This window comes from Sapajus apella, unplaced genomic scaffold (assembly GCF_009761245.1).
Source record: "Sapajus apella isolate SASKATOON/1434 unplaced genomic scaffold, GSC_monkey_1.0 scaffold1565, whole genome shotgun sequence".
NCBI lineage: Eukaryota > Metazoa > Chordata > Mammalia > Primates > Cebidae > Sapajus > Sapajus apella.
The window spans coordinates 2804-13797 of record NW_022438491.1 but is presented as its reverse complement, the minus strand read 5'-3'; the positions used below and the strand labels follow the sequence as shown (position 1 = coordinate 13797).

At 52.5% G+C, this 10994-nt stretch overlaps 1 protein-coding gene across 2 annotated transcripts in view; it reads right to left on the bottom strand.

Moving 5' to 3' along the window:
* Positions 1 to 1173: 1173 nt before the first annotated feature.
* The window catches only part of LOC116546868 (choline transporter-like protein 2), a 12624-nt gene continuing 2803 nt past the window's right edge, over positions 1174 to 10994 (bottom strand). Inside the window, exons 3-21 of one of the 2 annotated variants that reach the window (XM_032272992.1) lie at positions 10842 to 10915; positions 10625 to 10709; positions 9440 to 9509; positions 8279 to 8363; positions 8036 to 8146; positions 7886 to 7946; positions 7672 to 7795; positions 7471 to 7554; positions 7267 to 7379; positions 4277 to 4408; positions 4091 to 4190; positions 3910 to 4002; positions 3652 to 3736; positions 2956 to 3218; positions 2785 to 2879; positions 1839 to 1942; positions 1645 to 1718; positions 1484 to 1554; positions 1174 to 1349 (exon numbers count right to left, since the gene is read on the bottom strand). In XM_032272992.1, the coding sequence (XP_032128883.1) occupies positions 1189 to 1349; positions 1484 to 1554; positions 1645 to 1718; positions 1839 to 1942; positions 2785 to 2879; positions 2956 to 3218; positions 3652 to 3736; positions 3910 to 4002; positions 4091 to 4190; positions 4277 to 4408; positions 7267 to 7379; positions 7471 to 7554; positions 7672 to 7795; positions 7886 to 7946; positions 8036 to 8146; positions 8279 to 8363; positions 9440 to 9509; positions 10625 to 10700 (1902 nt within the window). In that variant the 5' untranslated portion in view covers positions 10701 to 10709; positions 10842 to 10915 and the 3' untranslated portion in view covers positions 1174 to 1188. The remainder of the gene's footprint in view (positions 1350 to 1483; positions 1555 to 1644; positions 1719 to 1838; positions 1943 to 2784; positions 2880 to 2955; positions 3219 to 3651; positions 3737 to 3909; positions 4003 to 4090; positions 4191 to 4276; positions 4409 to 7266; positions 7380 to 7470; positions 7555 to 7671; positions 7796 to 7885; positions 7947 to 8035; positions 8147 to 8278; positions 8364 to 9439; positions 9510 to 10624; positions 10710 to 10841; positions 10916 to 10994) is intronic. The other variant, XM_032272991.1, reaches the window with a different exon arrangement.

The window sequence follows — 10994 nt, the reverse complement described above, 5'->3', positions numbered from 1 at the left end:
TAACATCACCAGCACAGTGACACCACCTGGACTCCCACACCTGCCACAGGTCCAAACAGTTCCCTGTGCTTTACAGACCTACAGACATACTGATGGCATGTCCCAGTTTGCAATCATACATTCACCAATATACCCCCAAACTGTAAGGCCTTGAGAGAAAGCCCGCCCTCTTAATGCCTGATACACAATAGGTGCTTGATAATGTTTGTGGTCTGAGGTCGGGCATGGTGGCTCAAGCCTGTGGGAGGCTAAGGTGGGTGGATCACTTGAGGTCAGGAGTTTCAGACCAGCCGAGACAACACAGTGAAACCCTGTCTCTATTAAATACACAAAAATGAGCCGGGTGTGGTGGTTTGCGCCTGTAATCCCAGCACTTTGAGAGGCCAAGGCAGGCGGATCACCTGAGGTCGGGAGTTTGAGACCAGCCTGGCCAACATGGTGAAACCCTGTCTTTACTAAAAATAAAAAATATGCCTGGTGAGGTGGCTTATGCCTGTAACCCCAGCACTTTGGGAGGCTCAGGCACGCAGATCACCTTAGGTCGGGAGTTCGAGACCAGCCTGACCAACATGAAGAAACCCCATCTCTAAAAATACAGAATTAGCCAGGCATGGTGGCGTGCACCTGTAATCCCAGCTACTCAGGAGGCTGAGGCAGGAGAATCACTTGAACCTGGGGGGAGGAGGTTGCAGTGGGCCAAGATTGTGCCATTGCACTCCAGCCTGGGCAACAAGAGCAAAACTCCATCTCAAAAAAAAAAAAAAAAAAAAAAATTAGCCAGGTGTGGTAGTATCTGCCTGTAATCCCAGCTACTCAGGAGGCTGAGGCACAAGAATCGCTTGAACTACAGAAGTGGAGGTTGCTGTGAGCCAAGATTCCTTCACTCCACTACAACTTGGACAACAGAGTGAGACTCTGTCTCAAAATAAATAAATAAAATGAAAATTAAAAAATAAATAAATATACAAAAATTAGCCAGCTGTGGTGGCAGGCACCTGTAATCCCAGCTATTTGGGAGGCAGAAGCTGGAGAACTTGCTTGAACCCGGGAGGCAGAGGTTGCAGTGAGCTGAGATCTCACCACTGCACTCCAGCTTGGGTGACAGGGCAAGACTCTGATTCAAAATCAAACAAAAACTCTGTAGTCTGAATAAATAACCAATTCCCCACTTCTGACCTCTATCCCCATTTATCTAGTCAAAGAAGACCAGCAAAACATCTCTTTCTTCCCAAACCCCCATCTCTCCCCAGCGGTCCATACCAGTATAGGAACCCAGTAATAGTTGAGGGGTGGTGCTGTATCCTGCACGATCCTAATACGGTGAGTGAAGAAGAAGAAAGCCAGGATCCCTGGAAAAAGGAGAGGAAAGCAAGATGCTGAAGGGTTCTGGGTATAGGAAACAGCTTCCCAAGAAGATGACACCCAACACAGAAGACGGAAATCAGGCTCCCACACCCTGAGAGACTAGGTGAACGGCACTCACCCACACTACCCACGATCAGAAGTTTGCCCAACAGAAAGAGGAAGTCAGTAACTTTGTCCAGGACAGCCACTCTGTAGGGGACAGTGAGGGTCAGGTGTGAATGCTGGCTTCAGGGACTAGGGGAAGAGGTGGGGTGGCAGGAGGAAGATGTCTTCCCTGACCTGATGATGTTTCTCATGAGCAGAAAGAAGGCATTCCTGGCTGAGGTGCAGAAATTGGTGCCGTAGATGGCAATCTGGAGGAGAGTGGGAGGGAGAGATCAGACTCACTGAGTGGGCATGGTGGTGGTGGTGGTGGTGGGGGGCATCACCATGCAGGAGCTGTTGGGTTGGTTGGCGGTCCCAGGCCCACTCACCATGATGTAGGCATTCCTGTTGAGGAATTTGATGAACTTCTCCAGGCACCAGAAGCAGCATTTGAGACAGGTCATGAGGTACTTGGCAAACCTGTTCTCCGCAGCTAGAAAAGAAGGGAAGGGATGTGGAAGTGAGGGGACACCTGGCCTGGCCTGGAAGGGATCCCCTCTTCCCTATCACACACATTTGCCACTGTCCAGGTCTCCTGAGTCCATGCTGTCAAAGAGACAGGGACTTGAGCCCAGGATTTTGAGGCTCCAGTGAGCTATGGTGGTACCACTGTACTCCAGCCTGGGCAGCAGAAAGATCTTGTCTCTAAAACAAAGAGCAACCAGTCCCAGCCCCACAGCCCCTCTTCTGGCTTTTTTTTTTTGAAACGGAGTCTCGATCTGTTACAGGCTGGAATGCAGTGGCTCGATCTTGGCTTACTGCGACCTGCACCTCCCGGGTTCGACCAATTCTCCTGCCTCAGCCTCCCGAGTAGCTGGGATTACAGGCACGTGCCACTACGCTCGGCTAATTTTTGTATTTTTAGTAGAGACGGGGTTTCACCATGTTGGCCAGGCTGGTCTTGAACTCCTGAACTCCGCTTTGGCCTCCCAAAGTGCCGGGATTACAGGCATGAGCACCGCATAAACCCATAAACCAGTTTTATTCCTGCTCTCTTGAGCGCAAACAGATCTCACTCCTACTCGCTCTAGTAATAACCAGTGGTGGGCCAGGCCTCATGAGCCTGCCTCCTCTGGTAGGCTCTCTGGGCTGCTTCTGCATCACAGGACCCAATCACGCAAACTCCCGAACGTCACCGTCACAGACAGAAACCAATGACTCCCCTATTCTCTTGTCCCCACCCACCTCCAAGCAAGAACCAATCCTGGTTTGCTACTCAGCCTCACCCCCCCCCCACACCCGCAGGAGCCAATGCCAGCCGTGGGTGGGCCGTACCTTTCAGCCGCTGATCCAGGTACTCTAGGATCACTCGGATGATCTGCACAATGGCCAGGATGAGCGCGCCAAAGGCTAGGGAGCCTGTGTGGTACCTGCGGGCCGAAGGGGTGGTCGGTGGCCGGGCCAGGCCTAGTCCTCCACCCCGTCCTGCCTGCAACGCCAGCCCACCTGAGCGCCCGACCGAAGGCAGAGAAGAGCGGGAAGGCGGGCAGGTCGTCTGGCTTGCGCAGGGCCCAGTAGTAGGAGGCAAAGGCCCCGGCCAGCGTGACTTGGCCCAGCGCCAGCACGAAGTTGGCCAACCAGAAGAACATGAAGGCATTGAAGATCTGCAGGCCCAGCAGGGCCCGGTGGTAGCCCGACTCACCACCGTAGAAGGCGAACTGGCAGCGGGCATTGGGGCATAGGCGAGACTCATTGGAGGAGGAGAAGGTCTGTGGGAGAGAAGGGAGAACGAGTCCAAAAAGAGGCGCCAGGACTTCAGAGTGAGCTCTGAGCATCAGATGTGGGGCCAGGAAGACATGGGGATCAGAGTTAAGTGAAGGAATTAAGGGTTCCGAATATGGGCTTGTGCAAAAAAAGGGATTCTAGAAACAAGAAGTGACCATCACCAGGGTCAAGAGGAAGGCATGGAGACAGGAAATGAAGTGGGGAAAATGAGTGATTTAGCACCTGGGGTGAAGGCCAGGTCAAGTTGGAGAAGTCAGTTTGTCCCGGGAAGTTGTTTGATCCTCCCACCTCCCCCAGCCAGCACAGGGCATGCAACAGGGGACAGTTGCTTGCTGAATAATCTCCAAGTGGACATGAGAGGTTTCAAATCATCTGGGGCCTGCTGGGGCAGGCCCTCCCCACCCCAGGGATGCCCACCTCTGGGTTGCACGTTTTCGCAGTGAGTGGGCAGGGGCCATCATCAAAGATCTTATAGACCGCTTCGTTGGAAGTGGACAGGAAGCTAGAGGCTCGTTAAGGAAGTGGAGGTCTAGGACTGAGGACCCCAGGGACTTGTGGGAAAGAATCTATTCTCCCACCAGTTTCCAGCCCTGTTCCTAAGCTGCAGGTTACTTCTGGGCAAAGTTGGTCTTTAGCCATCCCTGGGGTCAGAGATTGGTATCTGGGGGTGGATACACTGCAGTGCTGGCCCAGTAGGCAATGCAGAGGCACAGCAGGAAGAAGGTGACCAGTGGGTAGAGCATGGAGCACATGACGTATCCCACAGCCCTAGGGAGGAACAGAGACACAGGCATCAGGGCAAAAGACATGACTCTAGGGATAGGTTCATCTTGGCCCCTGATGCCCCGGCCCCTACCTGCTGGCTTCTTTGATGAGTGCGATCGCGATGAGAATTCTCTTCCGGAGAAAGATGAGCAGTAAGATGATAATGACTTCAAGGATACTCAGAATGATCACTGCAAAGGGCAAAGGCTGAGCCGCCTGGGCTCCCCACTCCCTCCAAGTCCTCATGTAGGGGCAGGATTGGGAGACTGGGACTCACTAAAGGCCAACCAGGTCTGCCGTAAATGCAGGTACACCCGGAAATCCGTCTGAAAGCCGAGGTCCACCAGAGAGACATCAGAGCCAGCCTCACCACGCAGTCGGGAGTACTCCATGTAGCAGTGAAATATGCCTGCATGGGGAACCACAAGCTCAGTCCACCAGTGCCTCCTGCAACTTTGCAAAGCAGCTACAGCTGCCCCATTTAACAGAAGCAAACACTGGCCAGGCTTGGAGGCTCACACCTTAAACCCAGCATTTTGGGAGGCCGAGGTGGGCAGTGGGAGGCCGAGGTGGGCAGATCATCTGAGGTCAGGAGTTCGAGACCAGCCTGGCCAACATGGTGAAACCCTGTCTCAACTAAAAATATAAAAAGTTAGCCAGGCGTGGTGGTGGGTGCCTGCAGTTCCAGCTACTCGGGAGGCTAAGGCAGATAAATTGCTTGAACCCAGGAGGTGGAGATTGCAGTGAGCTGAGATTGCGCCATTGCACTGTAGCCTGGGCAACAGAGCAAGACTCTGTCTCAAAACGAAACAAAACAAAACAAAACAAAACAAAACAAAACAAGAAAACAGAAGAAAACATTGAGCATGAGAGGCTGCCTTTTTTTTTTTTTTTTTTTTTTTTGGAGTTTCGCTCTTGTTGCCCAGTCTGGAGTGCAATAGCATGATCTCGGCTCATCGAAACCTCTGCCTCCCAGGCTCAAGCGATTCTCCTGCCTCAGCCTCCCCAGTAGGTGGGATTACAGGCAAGTGCCATCATGCCCAGCTAATTTTGTATTTTTAGTAGAGACGGGGTTTCTCCATGTTGGTCAGGCTGGTCTTGAACTCCTGACTCAGGTGATCCGCCTGCCTTGACCTCCCAAAATGTTGGGATTACAGGCATGAGTCAGCGTGCCTGGCAGAGGCTGCCTTTTCTTGTGCCTGCCTCAGGGACTTTACACTTGCAGTTCCCACTGCCAGGCACTTTCTCTCACGATGGCTGGATCCCACATATCCTTAGGTCTCTGCTCAAGTGTCACCTTCACAGGAGACTTTCCAGAATCCTTTCCCCCTATTTGGAATCATAATCATGCTGCCATGCTCTAACTTCTCTCTTTCTCTTTTTTGAGGAGTCTCACTCTGTCGCCCAGGCTGGAGTGCAATGGCATGATCTTGGCTTACTGCAACCTCTGCCTCCCCGGTTCAAGAGAGTCTCCCTGCCTCAGCCTCCAGAATAGCTGGGATTACAGGTGCCCGCTACAACGCCTGACTAATTTTTATATTTTTTAGTAGAGACAGGGTTTTGCCATGTTGGTCAGGCTGGTCTCGAACTCCTGACCTCAGGTGATTTGCCCAGCTCAGCCTCCCAAAGTGTTGGGATTATAGGCGTGAGCCACCGCACCTGGTCGAGTCATTTTTTTTCCCACCTTCGCTCCCCTCCACATTTTTTCTTTTTTAAAGACAGTGTCTTTCTCTGCTGCCCAGACTGGAGTGCAGTGGCAGGGTCACAGCTTATCGTAGCCTCAAACTCCCAGGCTCGGGCAATCCTCCCACCTCAGCCTCCCCAGTAGCTGGGACTATAGGCTTACACCACTACACCCAGCTAATGTTTACATTTTTGGTAAAGATGCGGTCTCATTATGTTGTCCAGGCTCGCCCAAAACTCTTGGGCCTCCCAAAGTACTGGGAGATTACAGGCACGAGCTACTGTGCCTGACCCAAGTAGATTTCTTGAGAATGCCTTTTGCTGTTGATAAAAGTACAGACCTAGACCCTGGATTGGAGGGCAGTGGTGAGCCTGGCTTAACACAGCCCCCACTGAAGGATGCTGAGGCTGTTATCACAGGAATCTGCTCTTGGCCTGTAACCCCACACTTTCAGAGGCCAAGGTGAGAGGATCACTTGAGGTCAGGAGTTTAAGACCAGCCTGGCCAACATGGTGATACGCTATCTCTACTAACATACAATAATTTGGCCAGGCATGGTGGCTCATGCCTGTAATCCCAGCACTTTGGGAGGCCAAGGTGGGCAGATCACCTGAGGTTAGGAGATCTAGACCAGCCTGGCCAACATGGTAAAACCCCATCTCTACTAAAAATACAAAAATTAGCCAGCTGTGGTAGTGCATGCCTGTAATCTCAGCTACTGGGGAGGCTCAGGCAGGAAAATCGCTTAAACCTGGGAGGTGGAGGTTGCAGTGAGCCAAGATCAACCCACTGCACTCCAGCCTGGACAACAGAGCAAGACTTTGTCTTAAAAAAAAAAAAAAAAAAAGGCTGGGCTCGTGGATCACGAGGTCAAGAGATCGAGACCATCCTGGTCAACATGGTGAAACCCCGTCTCTACTAAAAATACAAAAAATTAGCTGGGCATGGTGGCGCGTGCCTGTAATCCCAGCTACTCAGGAGGCTGAGGCAGGAGAATTGCCTGAACCCAGGAGGCGGAGGTTGCGGTGAGCCGAGATCGCGCCATTGCACTCTAGCCTGGGTAATGTGAGTGAAACTCCGTCTCAAAAAAAAAAAAAAAAAAAAAAAAACAGAGCCAGGCTCGGTGACTCAGGCCTATAATCCCAGCACTTTGGGAGGCCGAGGTGGGTGGGTCACCTGAGATCAGGAGTTCAAGATCAGCCTGACCAACATGGAGAAACCCCATCTCTACCAAAAATACAAAATTAGCTAGGTGTGGTGACCCATGCCTGTAACACCAGCTACTCGGGGGGCTGAGGCAGGAGAATTGTTTGAACCCGGGAGGGGGAGGCTGTGGTGAGCTGAGATCGAGATGGCACCATTGCACTCCAGCCTGAGCAACAAAATGAAACAAAAGAAAACAAAGAAAAAAGGATCTGGTCTTCTCAACAACACCAAGATGAACATTTTCACAAGTATGTCAAGTAAGCGATGAAGAATGTCTGATGGCTTAGGATACATTTCCTGATGGGCCATTTCCATGGGAAAGGAAAGGGCGGTGTGCAGATTCAGGAAAGAGGTGTCTCGGTGAGGGGGTGACGCACCATAGCCCAGCACCAGAATCACCATGATGATCATCACCCAGACCATGATACCAGCCAGGAAGCGCAGCAGTATGATGAACAGGAGGCTCATCACCATGGCAATGACCAGGCCTCTGGGGAAAAGAAAAGGGTCATGAACAGATGCCACCCCGGCCAGGCATAGAGGGGGCAGCCAGGGGAGAGGCCCCTTCCCTCCCGACTTACATGATAATCCAGTACCAAGACACGGTGTAATCTTCAAATATGCGCATGGCAAGTTGCCGCGCCTCGAGGACCCCATTGGCTTTCCTGGGGGAAGGAGAACGAGGCTCGGATCAGACCCTTTTCCATGGTCCAGCCAACCCCAGGGAATGCCTGTCCCACCCAGGAAAGCGCGACCCCAGCATGGTGCGCCAACATCCTCACTTAGCACCCTCCACCAGGTCTGTGATGTTTTTCCGGGAGCCGTGCCCATCCTCATAGGTCGTCTCATTGCCCACCATCAGGACACCCTTGTGGGCGTGGATGGCGGGGAAGCATCTCCGGGCCACTGCATGGAGTAGAGGATAGGACCAGTCAGGCTGAGCCTCTGCACAGACTCCCCGTCCCCACCTGAGCCTCCTGGGATCCCCTGACTCACAGGGTTTGCTGGGGATGAGGACAGCGGGGCAGTCACCATCTCGAAGCACCTCAGCGACTCCCTGCCGAGAGAGATGGAGGGAGGTGAGTCCCCAAGGCCAGCACCCTGCCACTACCCATGCCTGAGCTCCTGGGGCAGGCTACAACTCACTTTATTGTTCTTGAAGCCAGGAACACAGAACTGCTTATAGTACTCAAAGTCCCGGGAGTTGCGGGCATTCAGGTACGTGAGGTAGCGGTCGGGGCATTTTTCCACACAGATCTGGGAGGGGAGAAGGAAGGGATTGGGTGGGGTTGGGACAGACTGCTCAGGACTGAAGTCCCAGCCTACCTTCACAGTGGGAAATGGATGGAAAGCAGGGAAAGGAAAAGGGGAACAGTGGGTACAGGTTACCTGGGGAGTAGGACATTGGAATTCCAGCAAAACCAGGGGGCTGGCACACTTCACAATGTTGAAATAAAACAGGAAGGGTTTGTTCCTGGAGTTGGAGAAGGGAGAATGGAAACTGTCAAGACTTCTTAACCACCCAACAGAAAACTTCTTTGCTTCTTTTTTCCTTATTTTCTCTCTCTCTCTCTTTTTTTTTTTTTTTTTTGAGACGGACTGTTGCTCTGTTACCCAGGCTGGAGTGCAGTGGTGAGATGTGGACTCACTGCAACCTCCACCTCCCGGGTTCAAGTGATTCTCTTGCCTCAGCCTCCCGAGTAGTTGGGAACACAGGCACCCGCCACCACGCCCAGCTAATTTTTGTATTTTTAGTAGAGACGGGGTTTCACCATGTTAGGCAGACTGGTCTTGAACTCCTGCCCTCAGGTGATCCTCCCGCCTTGGCCTCCTAAACTGTTGGGATTACAAGAGTGAGTCACTGCGCCTGGCCTCTTTTTGTTGTTGTTTTTTGGAGACACAGCCTTTCTCTGTTGCCCAGGATGGAGAGCAGTGGCACAGCCTTGGCTCGCTGCAGCCTCAACCTCCTGGGCTCAGGTGATCCTCCACCTCAGCCTCCTGAGCAGCTGGGATGACAGGCATGCACAACCACACCTGGCTAATTTTTTGTAGTGACAGTATTTGAACCCAGGTGGCGGAGGTTGCAGTGAGCCAAGATCGCACCATGGCACTCCAATCTGGGCAAAAGAGTGAGACTCTCTCTCTCTCTCTCTCTCAAAAAAAAAAAAGATATTTTATACAGTGCCAGGCAGGATGGCTCAGGCCTGTCTTATGCCAGCACTTTGGAAGGCCCAGGTGGGAAGATCACTTGAGCCCAATTCCAGGCTGTAGTGAGCTATGATCCTGCTACTGGGTGACAGAGTGAGACACCGCCTCAAAATAATAATAACAATAAAACTGCAGCAGCGGCAACTCTATGGCAGGTGCCATTCTAAGCTCTGTATAGGTACTGGCACATCTAACCATCAAAATGGCCCCATGAGGGTGGGACTGTCATGATCCTCATTTTAGAGATGAGGAAACTGAGGCTCAGAGAGATTAAGACACGTGCCCTAGGTCACAGAGCCGGGAAGTGACACCACTCACACTGTACTTGCTCTGCTGTCTCACCTGCTCATCACCACCTGACGTCTGCTCCAGGACCGTCCCCTCTCTGTCTCTCCTGCCCTTAAAATGTGAGCTGCCAAAGAACAGGACACTTACTATCTCATTTAGAGCTATGTGTGTCCCCAAGGCCTAGAATAGTGGCTGAGGCTGGTGAGACTTTTATCAGTACTTGCTTTCTTTTGTTTGTTTTGTTGAGACCAGGTCTCTCTCTGTCACCCTGGCTGGAGTGCAGTGGTACCACCCACCATACCTTACTGCAGCCTTGATCCAGCTCAAGCGATCCTCCCACCTCAGCCTCCTGGGTAGCTGGGACTAGAGGTACACCCCACCATGTCCACCTAATTTTTTTGTTTGTTTCTTTTGAGACAGAGTGTCACTCTGTCACCCAGGCTAAAGTGCAATGGTGCGATCTCCGGTCACTGCAACCTCTGCCTCCCAGGTTCCAGTGATTCTCCTGCCTCAGCCTCCCAAGGAACTGGGATTATAGGCATCTGCCACCACGCCTGGCTAATTTTTTTTTTTTTTTTTTTTTGAGACGGAGTTTCGCTCTTGTTACCCAGGCTGGAGTGCAATGGCACGATCTTGGCTCACCGCAACCTCCGCCTCCTGAGTTCAGGCAATTCTCCTGCCTCAGCCTCCTGAGTAGCTGGGACTACAGACACGCACCACCATGCCCAGCTAATTTTTTTGTAGTTTTAGTAGAGATGGGGTTTCACCATGTTGACCAGGATGGTCTCGATCTCTTGACCTTGTGATCCACCCGCCTCGGCCTCCCAAAGTGCTGGGATTACAGGCTTGAGCCACCACACCCGGCCCTAATTGTCATTTTTATTTTTAGTAGAGACGGGGTTTCACCATGTTGACCAGGATGGTCTCGATCTCTTGACCTCGTGATCCACCCGCCTCGGCCTCCCAAAGTGCTGGGATTACAGGCTTGAGCCACCGCGCCCGGCCTTAATTTTTGTATTTTTAGTAGAGACAGGGTTTCACCGTGTTGGCCAAGCTGGTCTCAAACTCCTGGCCTCAAGCGATATTCCTGCCTCGGCCTCCCAAAGTATTGGGATTTCGGGTGTGAGTCACTGCACCCAGCCCTGTAAACACTTGTTAACTGGACTTAAGGAGATGGGGAACGCCTAGAATCTTCCGCCCACTCCTCCCCAGCCCCACCAGTCCCCAGGGAGGACTCACTCGTTTTTGGTGCCCTTCTGCCCACAGAACTCGCCCCGGCTATCCGTGGGGTAGATGACCTTTCGAGGGTCTCCATGAGTCCAGGCTGTGGAAAGATCCCGGGATACTGAGACGCTGACACTCCTCAGAACCAGCCCTGTTTCCACTGCAGAGGCTGGGGCTGTGTGGCTGCCCCTCCTATCCTGGAACCCCAGGTCCCGTCTCATTCTCTACTCACCTATAATGCCCACAGCCACGTAGCCCACAATGGCCAGGAGCAGAAACACACAGCAAATGACATCTGTGCAGCCCCTGGGGAGCAGAGGGGCAGTGTTGAGGGGAGTCTTGGTGCCGTGTGCACCATGGGCACATCTGCACTCCGCAAACACCC